This window comes from Myxocyprinus asiaticus, chromosome 16 (assembly GCF_019703515.2).
Source record: "Myxocyprinus asiaticus isolate MX2 ecotype Aquarium Trade chromosome 16, UBuf_Myxa_2, whole genome shotgun sequence".
NCBI lineage: Eukaryota > Metazoa > Chordata > Actinopteri > Cypriniformes > Catostomidae > Myxocyprinus > Myxocyprinus asiaticus.
This window is the reverse complement of record NC_059359.1, coordinates 30989622-31008716: the sequence shown is the minus strand read 5'-3', so window position 1 is coordinate 31008716 and position 19095 is coordinate 30989622. Positions and strand designations below refer to the sequence as shown.

General features: G+C 40.6%; 1 protein-coding gene across 2 annotated transcripts in view; it reads left to right on the top strand.

Annotated features, from left to right (window-relative positions):
• Positions 1-19095, top strand: part of LOC127454336 (neurobeachin-like protein 2) — a 108613-nt gene that overhangs the window by 36955 nt on the left and 52563 nt on the right. For both annotated transcript variants that reach the window (XM_051721461.1, XM_051721462.1), the window contains exons 8-16: positions 1138-1450; positions 3246-3352; positions 10106-10189; positions 12668-12766; positions 15483-16114; positions 16782-16914; positions 17195-17314; positions 17712-18057; positions 18203-18285. In XM_051721461.1, coding sequence (XP_051577421.1) covers positions 1138-1450; positions 3246-3352; positions 10106-10189; positions 12668-12766; positions 15483-16114; positions 16782-16914; positions 17195-17314; positions 17712-18057; positions 18203-18285 — 1917 coding nt within the window. The remainder of the gene's footprint in view (positions 1-1137; positions 1451-3245; positions 3353-10105; positions 10190-12667; positions 12767-15482; positions 16115-16781; positions 16915-17194; positions 17315-17711; positions 18058-18202; positions 18286-19095) is intronic.

Below are 19095 nucleotides of genomic sequence, written 5' to 3'. Positions count from 1 at the left end.
TTTTTTTGTAAAATGCCTAAGGTAAGAGCAGATATAAGGTTTTTGGCTATTTTGGGCTTGCAACAGCAGTGATCTGTGTATAAATGAGACGTTTGTCTCACAAAAATCATATTTCACTTTGTGATTCTTTTGATAATCTTTCGAACTGTGGTATTAGGGCAACTCAGCAAACTGTACTGAGAATGAGAGCTTTCATTTGATACATTTGATATATGATTTGTCTATTTAAGTGCTATTTGGAAGACTTTTATATTCATATTAATATTTCTACCACGTTACCTCTAGGTGCTGCTTATTTGTGACACAAATGTTTTCAGGCCTTATTTAGTTTTATTTTATGTAATGTACAGGCAGAAGTGATGGTTACCTTTGAAAAGTTCAGATTATACGTTTTCAAATGATACCACAAATGCCAGATTTATTTATCCGGGGACCTGAACGTTTTAAGCTTAAACTTTTTTCGCAACAGTGAGTTGAAGAAGATAAGCCGTACGTATGTGTTTTGACCACCTCCAAATGTGGTTTGTGTGATCCGATAACAAAATGACCCTGTTCTTACAACTTGTGATCGGATCACCTGAGATGGATGTTAATACAAAGTGTAAACAGGGTTTATATTTCATTATTTAATATAAATAAAGTGTTTCCCTACACTTTGTCTTAACTCACTCAATGTGTGCGTTTACATGCACAATCTTATACCGATTATGCTTCATAAGCCGACAATTTGTAAGGTCATCTACTGTAAAAGCCTTAAACTTTTTTTCATTATCTGGGAAAGGTCATAAACGGTTTGAACATAAACTGATTGGCACACAGATTTTTGCCCATTACCCTGATTTTAAATACTTTTACAGGCATTCTTACCGGCTTATCCAGTGTGCGCAAATGTTGTACTCATGCCTGTTTACGTTTTGACATCAAAACCAGAGAAAAACACAATCATTTCAAATCTAATGTAAACGTGGTTTTCTTGTGTTGTTGGATATTTTCAATAAGCTGAGTATTGGTGTGCATTTAAACACACTCTAAAGTGTCAGTGGGTAATACTGAAAGGAATGTGTTTGTTTACATTGAGAATTTTTATTGCTTTACTCCATAAGTAATCTATAACACACTATTCTTTGTGTGTTTCAGAGGAACGGCCTTCTCTCCATCACGCCTCAGGCTGTGGAGGACCTAATGTCAGTGCTTCGTTCCTGGTGCCTCCGTCCCACCCCATCCTCGCAAGAGCCTAGGGACCCTGGGTTGCTCAGAATGACCCTGCGGTGCCTAACTGCAATGATCCATCTCTTGCACTCCAGCAGTCCAGCCGAGAGACAACTGGATATCCGGACGGTCCTTGACAGCTTCTTCCAGCTGCTCAACTGGAACCGGCCACTGACCAGCCAGCAGGAAGATATCCGGGGCTGGGAAGATAACCTGATCCCCCTGCTCGAACATATGCTGAGTAAGAGCATATTTTCCTTCAGTATTTAAAGCTGAAGTGTGTCATTGAAGTGTCGCCTAATATAATTGCAAATATAAACACTGTTTTCAAACAGATTCCAGAAAATGACTCCCATCTTCCATTGGTTTTATCGACAGAAATTACGTATTCCTGTCCCAAACTTACACCTTTGGTTGAACCAATGTTGTGCTAGTCGGCATGCTCAAATAATCAGAGAAATGTCTTGATGGCGTGACACTGTTACACTTTTAGGTGAAATCAACCTACAAATGGCTTACTTATTGTTCACTCCACATAGTCTTCCGTTTGCAACAAGAAGTCTCAGGTTGCAGCACATGCCCATCATGATGCTCTTCTAGTGTGTGCATTTGTGAGACGCGCTCCAACTTCTCTGGTTTGAAATCTAGTCGTCCAGTTGACAGGTGTGCACACTATCCCGATGAGCGAGAGAACAGCCATAGATTTTCCTGTTCTGTGCAAATCAGTGCAAAAATGACCGCAAGCCATTCCTTCATGTTGTTTGCTGACATGTTGTCAAGAATGACCTCTTCTGTTGCTATGTGCATAAGTTTGTGTTAGAACAAATTTTAAGAATTATAACTCCAGTGTGCGCAGGGCGATGAGCCTCTGTCTTGTAGTGTGCGCTTGGCTTAACCTTATCCTCAACACAAGCACTTTTGAGTCAGTACACAAGAGAATGAATCAGTACATTATAATACACCCTAATCTCTCACTACAAATGTCACTTTATTGGCACATATTTAAATTATCCCATGCCTTGTCTTACATCCTTCTGAGAGCTTTGGTAAATCTCAGATCATCCAGTAACCACTCCTAAAGTAAAGCCCTGTTACACAGGCAGGCACACTGGGTTAACACTAAACATTAGAGCTGCACGATTATGACAAAAATCTAAATTGTCGACTACATTCCTTTCTTTAAAATTAATGCCACTTGGTTTGATATTTTGTTATCTAATCCAGTAACATCCATATTTGTACTTTATTAGAGATGGAATAATTCTGATATAAAATGTTTTTTGAAGTTTTGTTCATTTATACTTTTGTACTTTGTGATGAACTTCCACCCTATGTCAGAAGTTCACAGTAGTTGTAGCCAGTTCTTTGAAAAAGTTGCAGAATGTCACAAAACACTTATTTGGTTGCATTTAGATGAAATGTATTCTTCCTGAGTAATTCAGACTTCCCAACACTGTTTCTCTTATTTAATAACTGGAACAGATGTATAGTACTGTGCAAAAGTTTAATGGCGCTTGTGAAAAATTTCTTTAAGAATTATACCATAAATAGTTTTCATTTATCAATTAACGTCATACAAATCCAGTAAACATAAAAAAAGATAAATCATAATTTGGGGTGACCACCTTGCCTTCAAAACAGCCCCAATTCTCCTAGGTACACCTGGACACACTTTTTCTTGGTTGTTGGCAGATAGGATGTTCCAAGCTTCTTGCAGAATTCACCACAGTTCTTCTATCTATTTAGGCTGTCTCAATTGCTTCTGTCTCTTCGTGTAATCCCAGACTGACTTAATGTTCAGTGGGGGGCCATCCCATCTGTTCCAGGGCTCCCTGTTCTTTGATTCTATTCTATTCTATTTGCAAAAGGAATGTTTGGGAGTCTGCAATGTACGCTAAAGCTGAAGATATAAATAACCATCTTAAGACAAATGTTTTTGTGAAACATCTTATGTGCTTAAGAATTTTGCACAGTACTGCATCTCACCTGATAAACAGGTCAAGAAGACTAATTGTTCTTGTGTTTTTGTCCGGCAGATTCAATCCCAGAGATCCTGCAGTGTTCAGACCGGCCGGTGCTGCAGGCCATCTTTCTCAACAACAACTGCTTTGAACACATCCTCCGCCTCATCCAGAACAGCAAGGTCAGAATGCGACCTTCCTAAACCCTGGGAGATATCTGCTGCTGGGTTTCACAATTCCAGTCCTGAGTCTTGTGACTAGCCATAAAAAATAGGCGGCCTATATCTGTTTGACCTTAAAGATAACAAGCAAACTACTGGATTAGATTTGACTAATGCGTGTGTGTGTATATGTTGGGGAATTTTGAAAGTGTAGCTTCACAAACTACAAGCAACTCGAAATGCGTAGTACAATAAAGAAAACTTAAGCAGCCAAGCTACCCATTTGAAAAAGTAGTACATTACAAATTACCAAGCTACACGATGCTACAAAGTAGCTAATTACATCGAAGCTATTTAAGGCAGCACTATTTTTGATTCAATGTACCGATGTACTCTCGGATGATAATATAATATAACAGTATAATATAATATTTTTGCAATCAGAGCAGTATTTAACTGGTTTAAAAAAACAATAAGGGTGTCTGCATTAATCTTAACAGAAATATTTACACTAAATATAAAAATATGGACCAACCTAATTTATATTGAAAACGTGGAAAAATATTTCAACACTCAAAAAAAAACAAAAAAAGAGGCCACATAGGGACTTATGAATCGATCGAGCTCAGCAAGTAAAGATGCTGACTACCACACCTGGAGTCGCAAGTTCGAATTCAGTGCGTGCTGAGTGACTCCAGTCAGGCTTCCTAAGCAACCAATTGGCCTGGTTGCTAGGGTGGGTAAAGTCACGTTGGGTTAACCTCCTCATGGTCTCTATAATGTGGTTCTCTCTCTTGATGGGGCTCGTGGTGAGTTGTGCGTGGATACCGCGGAGAATAGCTTGAGCCTCCACACGTGCTATGTCTCCACAGTAACATGCTCAACAAGCCACGTGATAAGATGCGTGGATTGATGGTCTCAGACGCGGAGGCATCTGAGATTTGTCCTCCATCACCCGGATTGAGGCGAGTCACTATGCCACCATGTGGACCTAGAGCGCATTGGGAATTGGGCATGCCAAATTGGGGAGAAACGGGGAGAAGAAAAAAAAGCGAGTGTAAGAGTTACCGTCCAATTTCCCTGATCCAACTAGATGTTAAAATATTGTCAAAACTTTTGGCTAACAGATTAAGTAAAGTTATGACATCTCTTATACATATAGATCAGGTGGGGTTTATTAGGGGCCACAGCTCTTCTGATAACATCAGGCGTTTCATCAGTATCATGTGGTCAGTGGTGAATGATCAGACTCCAGTTGCTGCCATCTCACTTGACACCGAAAAGGCATTTGATATGGTAGAATAGGACTATCTTTTTAAGATTTTGGAAATGTACGGGTTCGGGAACGCTTTTATTGGATGGATTAAGTTACATTATAGACACGCGGTAGCGGCTGTACAAACAAATGGATTAATTTCAGATTATTTTACTCTGGATAGGGGCACCAGGCAGGGTTGCCCTCTTTCCCCATTATTGTTCTGTCTTGCCCTGGAACCATTAGCAGCCACGATAAGAAAGGAAGATGATTTTCCTGGGGTGATGGCGGGAGGAATGGCGCATAAGATTTTGCTTTACGCAGATGATATTTTATTATACCCCACTAGATCTATGCCTTGCTTCCACAGAATTATTAATTCATTTTCCAAGTTCTCAGGATACAGAGTTAATTGGTCTAAATCCGAAGCTTTGGCTCTGACAGCGTACTGCCCAGTAACAGCTTTTAGCCGGGCGCCTTCCATTGGCCCAAACAGGGCATTAATTATTTGGGTATTTTATTCCCAGCAAATTTGTGTGATTTAGTTAGAGTTAATTTTGACCCTTTAATAAAAATGTTTTTGAGCGATGTGGGCAGGTGGGCTTCATTACATTTATCTATGATTGGGAAGGTTAATGTTATTAATATGAATTGCATTCCAAAATTCAACTACCTGCTACGGTCACTCCCTATAGATGTCCCCCTGTCTTATTTCAAGCAATTTGATAGCATAGCGAAGTCATTCATTTGGAATGGTAAGCGTCCCAGATTACATTTCAGTAAGTTGCATAGGCCGATTGACAAATGCGGGCAAGGCCTACCCAAGATTTTCTTTAATTATTATGCATTCGGTCTCAGACATTTGGCTCATTGGTCGCTTCCATCTGAGAGAGCCCCTCCCTGGTTTTGTATTGAACAGGAAGTTCTTGCCCCTATTTCGCCATTGCAAAGCCTTTCTATCAAACTAACCGAAGAAGTTAAGTTACACCCCGTTATTTCGAGTGTTTAATTTGGACATTTATTTAAATGTATCCTCGAGCATATGGCTGAACACAAAATTATGTATTTATGTCCTTTCTGCTGGACAGAGTGGACTGAGAAGGAGGTTAATATGCTTGGTGACATATATGAGAGTGGAGTGTTGAGATCCTTTGAAAATATGGTTCAGCATTTTGGGATTCCCAGATCTCAGTTCTTTAGGTATTTACAGCTGCGCCACCTGCTGTGTACTATTTTTGGGAGTAGCATACACCCCCCTAAAGTGGCAGATACTCTGGGAGTGGTGATTACTGCTTTTGGAAAAGGTCATGAGGCATCAGTGTATTACTCCCTGCTAGTTCAGAGTCTGGGGGACAGAGCTTCGGCTTCTCTCAAGAGATTATGGGAGAAAGATCTAAACTTGGTATTGTAGGAGGGAGTGTGGGCTAAAAAATGTCAAGTCTGCATCTAGAGATGCAAGGGTGCACCTTATGCAGTTTAAGATTTTACATTGATTCTATTGGACCCCCTCTAGATTGTATAGGTTTGGTCATAAAGACACACCCACCTGCTGCCGATTCCAATCAGAAGATGGGGACACAACCCATGTTTTTTGGTGGTGTGTCAAGATCCAAGAATTTTGGTTGTGGGTTCAGAGTTTTATGTGTGACGTATTGGGCACTCAAATTTAATTTTGCTCCGGACTCTGTATTTTTGGCGATGGGGCGGTCATTAATATAGGGGATAAATACATATAAAAACTGGGTCCTAGCCAGTGTTATGATCAGCAGACAGATTGTTCTTAGGGGATGGAAGTTGGCTGGAGCGCCCTCATTTCAAGAGTGGTGCACAGAGATGGGGAGGGTGGCGGGGCAGCTATTTGGCCTTCTTGGAGGGCTCTCGGGGTGGGGCAGTGGAGAGGGAAGTATAGTTTTAAATGTGTGTGATTTTTTTTTGTGTGTGTGTGTATGTGTGTGTGTGTGTATACTCAAGTGTGACCACAGGGATATTTGTTGAGGGCAGGGTGGGGTTGGGGATTGGAATAGGGAAAGGGAATAATGGGGGTTAAATGTTGATTCTGTGAATATATGTTTTGCTTGTCTTTGTCAATTGTGTGAATCAATAAAAAGTGTTAATCAGAAAAAAATAAGCAGATACTTAAGAGCCTATGATTGGATCATTATTGCAGTGATTAATATGTTTCAGCTGGAAACAATTATTTTAACCCTAACTGATGCAGTATGTAGCTTCTCATTTCTTAAACAACCATGTTGGAAGAAGTATCCTGTGGTCATGGAAAAGATGTTACTGTGTTCCAGAAGGGGGCAAATTATTGGACTGCATCAAGCTAAGAAAACATCTAAGAGATTGCTGAAATCAATGGAATTGGGTTAAGAACTGTCCAACCCATTAATAAAACATGGAAGGATAGTGGTGAACCGTCAGCGTCACGGAAGAAATGTGGTCGGAAACAAATCTTGAATGAGTGTGATCGGAGATCACTAAAACGCTTTGTGAAGTCACATCGTAAAAAATGTACAGTAGAACTCACGGCTAAGTTTAATTGTGTAAGTAAGAGCATTTCCACATGCACAATGTGACGAGAACTTACAAGATTGGGACTAAACATCTGTGTGGCCACAAGAAAGCCACTTGTTATTGAGACTATTTGGAAAAAACTGCTTCAGTTTGCTAGGGAACATTAAGATTGGACTGTGGAACAATGAAAAAAGGTCATGTGGTCTGATGAGTTCAGATTTACCCTATTCCAAAGCGATGGGCGTGTCAGGGTAAGAAGGGAAGCGAATGAAGCGATGCACCCGTCATGCATAGTGCCTGCTGTCCAAGCCTCTGGAGGCAGTGTTATGATCTGGGGTTGCTTCAGTTGGGCAGGTCTAGGCTCAGCAACATTATGTGGCAATAAAATGAAGTCAGCTGATTTTCTGACTGTACTGAATGACCAGGTTATCCCATCAATGGACATTTTCTTCCCTGACGGCACAGGCATATTCCAGGACAGCAATGCCAAGATTCATCGGGCTCAAAATATGAAAGAGTGGTTCAGGGAGCATGAGGAATAATTTTCACACATGAATTGGCCAGCACAGAGTCTTGACCTTAACCCCATTGAAAGTCTTTGGGATGTGCTGGAGAAGAATTTACAAAGTGGCTTGACTCTCCCGTCATCAATACAAGATCTCGGCAAAAAATGAATGCAACTCTGGATGGAAATAAATGTTGTGATGTTGCTTAAGGTTGTCAAAACAATGCCACGATGAATGCGCCATAATCAAAGCTAAAGATGGTCCAATTAAATATTAAAGTATGCAACTTTTTTTTGGCCAGGCAGTGTATTTTGTGTAACAAGGATTAAGAATAGCTTTTCTTGTTTTGTCTATTACCTTTCATTTCTTTTTGCTTTATCTGTCATGAAGATGTATTTATGGTTGCTTGTTTGATCTCACTTGTGTTCATCTGTTTGTACGTGATGGTGTGTGTCTGTGTGTGTCCCTATGCGTGTGTGTTTGTGTGTGTGTGTTGTGTGTGTGTGTGTGTGTGTGTGTGTGTGTGTGTGTGTGTGTGTGTGTGTGTTCGCCTTGTAGCTGTATCAGAACAGCAGGTTTAGGGTGGAGTGTGAGGGCCAATGTGACCTCACCACACGTTTGCTTACAGAGGCTGAAGTGGAGCAGGTACTTTCCCTTCAGTTAGCAGGAAACTCACCATCACTCAACTGACACAAACACGCATATAAACATTCAAGCAGAACTGCTGACTGAGCAACATATGAGCCAACAAAAACCTTCTCTACACCATTCCACAAACATGCAAAGATTACTGGTGTTTTCATGGTTAAATATAGCAAAGCTGTGTCATGAACATGTCATTGCAGTGTCAGTTATTGACAGTCAAACACCATTTCTGTCATAAGTCTGTCAAAACTTTTGACTGGTATTGTATATGCATATGCTAATCATACACTAACATGTTTTTCATCATTGTATTTACACATCTAATACCATTCTAGTACAATGGTATCAACATAGTACATTATCATGTCAGTAACGGAGTTGGAGGGTGGCAATCCTGCTGGTGGTGGTTTAGTGTGGGTGTGTGTAGGGGGGAGAAATATGACTGTGTGAAGTTCTTTGGATGTACTTGTGAGGTCGTATCACCTTGCGTGTTGTCTTACAGCATGCAGTGGCTTTGTAGACTTTTGGCATGTCTATTCTGGCTGTGGTGATGTGGGTGTAACAATTTCTTTTTTTTCCTTGGTGGTCTTTGATGGGATATTTGTGGTGATAAATATTCAGTGGTTGAAAGTGAGAAAACCATGCTTTACTTTTTTTTCCACTTTGTGTTCACTTTCTGTTTAACTAAATCACATGTACTTCAAGGAAGAATGTTCAGAGTTTATGAACACTGTATACTTGCATGCTTCTCTCTGCAACCCCTATACAATTCTGTCATATTTTACTCACCCTCGTGTCATTCCAAACCCATATGTTTTAATAATTCTTCCATACAACAACAGTTCATAGTGACCACATCTGTCAAGCTCCAGAAAATATTAAAAAAACACCTTAAAAGCACAATAAAGTAGTCCACACAACTTGTGCACTATATTCCAAATCTTCTGAATTTACATCATAGTTTTGTGTGGGGATCAGAGGAAAATACTGAAACTGAGGTTCTGAAATCTCATTGGCATTCATGTTAGATTAAAAATTTCACATGGACACATCTGCAAGGTTTGATATAATTCACACCAAACACCATTGGCTTCCACGTGTCACAGTTCAAATATGCAGGATAGAGAATGACATTTGAAAACTGCAACAGAAGGGAAGGTTTTCAGCGAAAAACAACTTAACTTTTGGTCTGTTTTTGACACAAAGCTATCGTATGGCTTCAGAAGACTTGGAATATAGTGCACGAATCATAAGGACTACTTTTATGAAACTTTCATGGTGTTTTATTGTGTTTTTTGGGGCTTGACAGACGTGGTTACTATGAACTGATGTTGTATGACATAGAGCGTATTCTTCAGAACTTTTTTAGTGTTCCACAGAAAGAAATAAGAGCAAATTGTACAGGTTTGGAACAACATGAAGGTGAGTAAATAATGGCAGAATTTTCTTTTGGTAACACTTTACAGTAAGGTTCCATTTGTTAATATGAGTTAATAACGTTAGTTAACATGAATTAACAATGAACAATACTTATACAGCATTTATTAATCATTGGTTATTGTTAATTTCAACAATGTAATACATTTTTACAATCAAAAGTTGTGTATGTTAACATTAGTTAATGCATTATGAACTAACAATGAGCATTAACAAAGATTTATGAATGCTGTAAAAAATATATTGTTCATTGTTAGTTCCTGATACCTAATGCATTAACTAATTTTAATGAATAGAACCTTATTGTAAAGTGGTACTGTTCTTTTTGGGCGACCTATTCCTTTAATGTGAGAATACAATATGTGAATATGTTTATTGTGACCTTATTGAAGTGTGTATTTTGTGTGTATGTAGGTCTGGGAAAAGGGCTCTGATTGCATCACAGTACATGCCATTCAAGTCCTCACGGCCATTATGAGCAATTCGCCCTCTGCCAAGGTATGACATGTCTTCATGTAGTCATTTCTCACTCCTACTCTCTTCTCCCTCATGCACGTTTCTCTTAACGTCTGTGAAAGGTCAGCTTGCAGACGTCTGTTGTCTTATCTGCGTGATAAGTCAAAGTGCTTATTTATCAAACTACGTGATAAATGTGCTCGTACATACGTGTGTGGTTCATCTTATCAGCACATTTGATGTTGCGGTGCAGAATCAGGTCACTTGTGGTGACGTTATGACATATGTTCCCTACATTATTTCATGATGCACAGTGAAAGTTATTTGTCATGTCTAAATGCATCCAAAACTCATAACATCCTTAAAGGGGCAATAGCCTAAATTTTTATCGCATTTTTCCTTGAAGTCCACTTATACAGGTGCATCTCAATAAATTAGAATGTCGTGGAAAAGTTCATTTATTTCAGTAATTCAACTCAAATTGTGAAACTCGTGTATTAAATAAATTCAATGCACACAGACTGAAGTAGTTTAAGTCTTTGGTTCTTTTAATTGTGATGATTTTGGCTCACATTTAACAAAAACCCACCAATTCACTATCTCAAAAAATTAGAATATGGTGACATGCCAATCAGCTAATCAACTCAAAACACCTGCAAAGGTTTCCTGAGCCTTCAAAATGGTCTCTCAGTTTGGTTCACTAGGCTACACAATCATGGGGAAGACTGCTGATCTGACAGTTGTCCAGAAGACAATCATTGACACCCTTCACAAGGAGGGTAAGCCACAAACATTCATTGCCAAAGAAGCTGGCTGTTCACAGAGTGCTGTATCCAAGCATGTTAACAGAAAGTTGAGTGGAAGGAAAAAGTGTGGAAGAAAAAGATGCACAACCAACCGAGAGAACCGCAGCCTTATGATTGTCAAGCAAAATCGATTCAAGAATTTGGGTGAACTTCACAAGGAATGGACTGAGGCTGGGGTCAAGGCATCAAGAGCCACCACACACAGACATGTCAAGGAATTTGGCTACAGTTGTCATATTCCTCTTGTTAAGCCACTCCTGAGCCACAGGCAACGTCAGAGGCGTCTTACCTGGGCTAAGGAGAAGAAGAACTGGACTAACTGGTCCAAAGTCCTCTTTTCAGATGAGAGCAAGTTTTGTATTTCATTTGGAAACCAAGGTCCTAGAGTCTGGAGGAAGGGTGGAGAAGCTCATAGCCCAAGTTGCTTGAAGTCCAGTGTTAAGTTTCCACAGTCTGTGATGATTTGGGGTGCAATGTCATCTGCTGGTGTTGGTCCATTGTGTTTTTTGAAAACCAAAGTCACTGCACCTGTTTACCAAGAAATTTTGGAGCACTTCATGCTTCCTTCTGCTGACCAGCTTTTTAAAGATGCTGATTTCATTTTCCAGCAGGATTTGGCACCTGCCCACACTGCCAAAAGCACCAAAAGTTGGTTAAATGACCATGGTGTTGGTGTGCTTGACTGGCCAGCAAACTCACCAGACCTGAACCCCATAGAGAATCTATGGGGTATTGTCAAGAGGAAAATGAGAAACAAGAGACCAAAAAATGCAGATGAGCTGAAGGCCACTGTCAAAGAAACGTGGGCTTCCATACCACCTCAGCAGTGCCACAAACTGATCACCTCCATGCCACGCCGAATTGAGGCAGTAATTAAAGCAAAAGGAGCCCCTACCAAGTATTGAGTACATATACAGTAAATTAACATACTTTCCAGAAGGCCAACAATTCACTAAAAATGTTTTTTTATTGGTCTTATGATGTATTCTAATTTTTTGAGATAGTGAATTGGTGGGTTTTTGTTAAATGTGAGCCAAAATCATCACAATTAAAAGAACCAAAGACTTAAACTACTTCAGTCTGTGTGCATTGAATTTATTTAATACACGAGTTTCACAATTTGAGTTGAATTACTGAAATAAATGAACTTTTCCATGACATTCTAATTTATTGAGATGCACCTGTAATGTTAATCCAGGTTTCATGCAACCAAAAAAAAAATGTTGCTTAATAAATGTGTTTTTCATTGCCATTTTCACCCACTCTCCGACCCTAGCAATTAAACATGCTGTTTCTTTTACTTCTTGTATATTTACTCTATTTTATGAATGGCTAACATCTTTCCTTGTGAAATTAGTAATAACACTTAGCCACGCGAGCTGCGGTTTTGCTGTTGGGTCCACTATAGTTTGCACTTCCCCATCCTTTAATGACAGCCTCTTAGGAAAACAATATGACTGTTTCACAAAACAGTCTGTGTGGTCTGGCCTGATTTTGGGGGGCTTTGCATTGTGAAAATTAGAGTATATCTAGATAGTACATGAAAGTCTTTTATTTAACTTCTTTATCTTTAAATGAAGTTTTGCTGCTTTGTATGATTCCTTTTGTGATTTGGTGTATTTTTGGTCACAGGGCGTTAAAAACACATTTGTGCTTGACTCAGTCTCTGCTCTGTTGTAATGTGACTGTAGTTTCGTGTGGTTTGTCTCCCCAGGAGGTCTTTAAGGAGCGGATTGGCTACTCACAGTTGTTCGATGTGTTGAAAAGTCAAGGACAGCCCTCCAAAAGGCTCCTGCAGGAGCTGATGAACATGGTGAGTGAGGAAAGACTGACTTGAACAGAAATTTTTTTTTTAATCAAAGATGACGTGACCTCCGTTTACCTCCCTCTTACCATTTAGTCAGCTTAGAGGTGCACTCAGTAATTTTTCCTTAAAAAAAAAAGTACACCAAGCATGGCACTGCAGAAAACCAAGTGATCCGCAAAATACACTACTGGCCTGTACAGAGCCCAGACCTGAACCCCATTGAACACCTTTGGGATGAACTGGAATGCTAATTGCAAATCAGACACCAAAAATCAGTTTCTAACCACACTGATGCTCTTGTGTCTGCATGGGAGCAAATCCCAGCAGCAATGTTCCAACATCTAGTGGAAAAACAAATGGAATTTAATTAAAATATGGGTGTTATGCTGGGTTCAATAGAATTTAACCTCAATCGACAGCATGTGTAGCATAATATTGATTACCACAAATGGGGCCAATCCGTAAACATTAAATTACTCACTTTTTCATAAGTATAGCCTCAAAACATAAACAATATGCATGTTAACATGATTTTAGTGTGATAAAATCGCTTACTAACCTTTTCTGTGTAAAGCTATAGCCAATATTACATCTTCATTGCCATGACGATTTAAGGTAAAAAAAATCTAAAATAACTATAAAACGATTTAAAACTTTACAGTCAAATAATACACAAGTTTTAATAGAAGAATTAATGTAAGTGCTTTAATAAAATTATAAGCTTCATATTTCAGCCCTTAAACCTTCCAAAAATTGGCTCCATTAACTTCCATTGTAAGTGCCTCACTGTAACCTTGATTTTCTTTATTTAGATTTTTTTATTTTTTATTTTTTTTAAGAAAAGGAGGGACGGGAGTCGGCCTGGGTAGCTCAGCGAGAATTGACGCTGACTACCACCTCTGGAGTAGCGAGTTCAAATCCAGGGTGTGCTGAGTGACTCCAGCCAGGTCTCCTAAGCAGCCAAATTGGACCGGTTGCTAGGGAGGGTAGAGTCACATGGGGTGACCTCCTTGTGGTCGCGATTAGGGGTTCATGCTCTCAATGGGGCGCGTGGAAAGTTGTGTATGGATCGCAGAGAGTAGCATGAGCCTCCACATGCTGTGAGTCTCCCGATGTCATGCACAGCAAGCAACGTGATAAGATGCGCCGATTGACGGTCTTAGAAGCGGAGGCTACTGAGACTTGTCTTCTGCCACCCGGATTGAGGCGAGTAACCGCACCACCACGAGGACCTACTAAGAAGTGGGAATTGAGCATTCCAAATTGTTAGAAAAGGGGATAAAAAAAAAAAACATTTAAAAAAAGGGAAGGACGAGTTTAAATTATTTTTTGTGGTAATCAATATTATGTCATAAATGCTGTCGATTGAGCTTAACTTGTATTGAACTTGGAAAGAGATATCATTTTATTGCACTGTGCCTGGTTAGGACACGGTGTAAAGTCAAAGACCACTGTCATATCGGCCAGTGCATCATAAACAAACAAAAAAAAAATACTGAATGCATCTTGAATCTGATCTCTTTACACTGTGTCCTAACCTGACAAGATGCTATTCCACCATAAGCAATCTGTCTGTCCACACACTGAATTCGAAACTGCTGCACCATGTTGCAAAATCACAGCCAATCAGAACATATTTGATGCTTAATGTACTTTTATGAGAAGCCGGATTTTGGACCAGTCCGATTTCACAGTGGGTGGAGCTACCCAGCGCGACGTCACAAAAAGAGAAACAGAAATGTACAGAAATTGAAATGTCGCACAGCACGCCGCTTGTTGCGGTCACGGTTGGTTAGGACACAAACTGATTAACATAGAAAATAGAGCTTTTATCGATTCACGGCTGGTTATGCTGCCTTCATGTGCTATCGAATTATCCTATTTACCACTTCCGAAGTTGTGATTACGAGTACATTACGTTCAAGTGGTTTGTTGTCAGAAAGACATGGCAACAGATAGGACCCCAAGTTCATTCTAGTATGTTTCTTGGGGAAGTCTTATTTTGACACTGTAATACATGTTAATGGATAATGGATTTTTAAAATACATGCTTTTTTCTCTGTGTAAAAAAATTTACAATATGCCTCAAATGATTACTGATATACGTCTCTTTGGATTTACCACCAAAACTTTCCATGCACAGAATGATACTTACGTTTGTCTCCCACGGATAAACTGAATGTGCAATGATGTGAAAATGTTAGCGTTTGTCTGCCGCGAGCCCGAGAATGCATTGCGAGAGATGAGAAGAATGTGAGCTGCTCTCTGAAGGCGATATGTTTGGAGACAAGCAGATATGAGAAATGCAATATACTGAACCACAAAAATTGTGATTGGGAGCCTGCAAAGACACAGAATATACGACATGAATAGCGGTTCACTTCCACGATTTGGTACGATTGCATTCATATAAGCAGCGAACCAAACCAGAGATCATATGAACTGTACACCAGACCACCTTTTCAAATGGACTCGGGGGTGTGGTTTCCGGATGCCCACCGAGTTCGGAAAACAGCGTTAGCATCATCCAAACAAACTTTACTTTGACGTCATTCGAATCCAGGTGCACACCAAAAGTCTAGTGTGTAAGCACCCTTACAAGTATGAAATTTGTATTTACAATAATTCAGATAGCATGTGGGGGCAGATTCAGGACATGGTTTTATCCTCAGATCATGACTTTTGCTTTTTCTTTTCCCTTGTTTCATGTTCATCTTCTCAGGCTGTGGAAGGAGAGCATTCCCAGGCCATGCAGTTGGGGATCAGTAACGAGCAGCCCCTGCTTCTGCTGCTGCAGTGGTTGCCTGATCTGGGCTCTCGCTCTCTGCAGCTGCTGGTGTCCCAGTGGCTGGCAGCCGTCTGTCGAAGCACCCTATCCTGCCGCACTGTAGCCGTGGAAGCAGGATTAGTGGGGGCTCTGCTGGAGGTGCTCTCCGAACCCCCAGAGCGGCTCGACCGGCAATGCGCAGATGCCCTCCTGGGCCTCCTGCAGGACCTGGGGTCTCTCTCTCTACGGCCCTGTGAACTGAAGAGTCTACTAAGGCTCTTGCGGACCGAGCCTGGTGTGCCCCCACACCCATACTGTGGGCGTGTGGTAAGGGTGCTTTCCACCATGGCCGCCCGTGGGGAGTGCGGGCGCAGTGCCTTGCAGTATTTTGATCTTACGCCCCCTATGGCGGGTATTATGGTGCCAGCTATCCAGCGCTGGCCGGGGAATGCGTTTGCCTTTCACGCTTGGCTGTGCCTTAACACGGACTTTCCACCACCTCAGCACCACTACTCAGAATCCCACCTGACAAACCCTGATAATACAGTCCGCATGGCAAAGGGCCCACGCAGGAAACAGCTTTACAGGTGTGTTTTGTTTTCTTATTCTTTGGGGAAATGGAACATACAGTGGGCTTCAGAAGTAAAAAACGAATTCAGAAATCTGCAACTCAATATCGAATAATGGCAATAAACATTTTTAATATTTTGAAAATGTAAAATATTGAAAATGTTTTACATAAAAATTAATAAGCAATGAGATAAGATTCTGCGCTATTTCCAGGTCACTAATCAAATAAGAAAATGTGTAAAGTTGATCGTTTTTACTCCTTTGTCCAATTTCCTTGCTTCCATTGAGTCACAAAAGATGCTCTTTGGAACATTTCAAATTATGCTCAAATAATATGGATCATCAGGTTTTACACAAACTTGTGGAGTCCATACCAGCTTGAGTGCATGCTGTCTGCATTAAAGCAGAAGGGGGACATGCCATCATAAATACAAAAACACCAGTTGTTTCCGACTTTTGGGCTCCACTATAGATCCTCACGATGATACAAAATGCTTGTACATCATAGTATACTTGCATCAATCTAGTACACTTCTAGTACACTAGCATTATTGGAAATTTGCTGTATTAAAAGTTGATTCTATTAGTGAAGGAAACTCACTTGTTCTCAGCGTTATTTGTCAGCAGCTCTTGTGTTTTGTGTGTATTTATACATTTCAGTGCTGTATAGTGTCCTTTGTGTAGTTTCTTCACAGCAAGTGGAACTGGCTTTGAGGCTTTTTTCACCATGGAAGGAGTTCTTGTGGTGGCAGTGTGTACTAAAAAGGAGTACATGGCCGTTTCCCTGCCAGACAACCCCCTCAATGACTGCGCCTGGGTCAGTGTCCAGTCCATTTAAATATCCCCTTATACATTAAATAACATTTAAAGGTGAAGTGTGTAATATTTTCATTGTAAAAAAAAAAATCTCATGGTAAAAGAGGGAGAATTCATAGGATGATTTCCACAAAAGTGTTTGCTTGAGCATCCCTACCAGACTAACATTGGCTCAACCATTGGCAAAATTCACAATGCAGTACCTCATTGGTTTACTGACTGAATTGAAGCAGTGACTGGATAGAACTAGCATTATTCTTTACATCTGTTCTTCATTCTAGCACTCAGTAGCCATAGTTCATGTTCCTGGTCGTCGCCCCTTTGGACAGAATGTGGTCACTGTTTATGTGGATGGAGTTCTGTGCAAGACAGCACCTCTGCGTTTTCCATCAATGAATGAGGTGAGACAGTGGGGAAAAAAAGACAAATTAAGATTATAGTCCCCCATGAGTGTGTTGACATGCACAACAAAACTCTGATAACTATTAAAAATCATCCAGTTTTAAAAAATAGACAGCTGAAGATAAATGTGTTTTCCTGGGATTTGAAATAATCATGTTGTTCTCTGGTTTTAATGTCAAAACGTAAACAGACATGTGCACACGTTCACATAGAATAAGCTGCCAGAAGGACAGTAAAGGCAAAAATCTACAGTTTATTAGCTTTCCCCAATAAAAGAAACCCATTTAAGGCATTTACATGACCTTAAACGTTGGTTAGATTATTAAGTGTATGTTTACAGTAGTTTCATTTACATTCTTTTTGGATTTGATTAATTTGTCTGCTTGACTATTTCAGCCTTTCACATCCTGCTGCATTGGATCAGCTGGTCACCGGACCACTACCACAATGACTACCTCTCCTACCCTGCCCAACCAATCACACTCACCCTCCGAGCTGGCATTTGCAGCACATACAGGGCCGCCCACCCTTGCACGCTCCCAGTCCTTCCCTGCCTCCTTTGCAGCAGCAGCCACAGGTGGTCGGCCAGTGGTGGGACGGGACTGTTTGGTCCACACTATCCCTGCAGGGCTACAGGACACAGCATGGGGCTCGCCCTCCTCACTTGGTGGCCTTTTAGCCACAGCATTCATCTGCCATGAAGCTCTGCAGCTTGCTCAGGCCCGAGCATTCTTTACTTCAGGTACAAATGTGATGCCTATTGCATTCATGAAGCATAATACACTGTACCAACCACACCGAAACAAGCATGGTGTTACAGTATGACTATGCTGTGTATTCATACACATACAAATTTTCTGTCTCTCTCTTTTGCTTTTGTGTGGCAGGTCCCAATAATGTTTCTCTGTTTAAAGCGGATGGAGAACCTTCTGATGTCAACAGTAAACTAGTGGTTTACTATACCCCTCAGGTAATGTCTCAAACATCCACTTATGAAAATGCTTCTGTTTTGCATCTATCTATCTATCTATCTATCTTTATTGATGGATAAGATGGCGCCACAGATGGCTGCTTCGATGTGGAGCTCTCTAGCGTTTTTGTTACTTTTGTTTGTTTGTCATGTTTTTTGTCACTCTGTCCTGATCAGTTTCACCAGGGATGAACTGCTGAATGTTCAGCGGAGCATACCTGATAATTTTTTGCCGGTGTTTGATTATTCGGATGTTTTATTATACATCTTAGTTGTAGGTGCAGCGGCGCTCTGCAAGCGATCAAAAAGACGCACGTGAGGGAAGCGAGCCTGTGCACTTGTGAAGCTTTGTTAACGCGGCGAGTATTCATTTGGCAAATGTCCGCTCCCTCGCCAACAAACCGAACGAACTGCTTCTGCTCACTCAAACAAATAAGGACTTTTTTAACTCCGCTGCTCTGTGATTCACGGAAACCTGGCTGAATGAAATCATCCCGGACAGCGTGTTTCATCAACCAGGCTTCCAGCTGTTCAGAGCGGATCGCGTTGCGGAATCATCAGGGAAAACGAGAGGCAGTGGAACATACTTTTACATCAACGAAAGTTGGTGTACATATGTAACAGCATTGAAGAACATGTGCTGTCCTAATTTATAAGTGCTCTTCATCAACTGTAAGCCTTTCTACTCGCTGCAGGAGATTTCCTTGTTCATTCTGGTGAGTGTTTATATCCCTTCACAAGCATGCGTGAATGCAGCATTGCAACAGCTGGCTGATCACATCACAGACACGGGGCAACAACACCCGGACT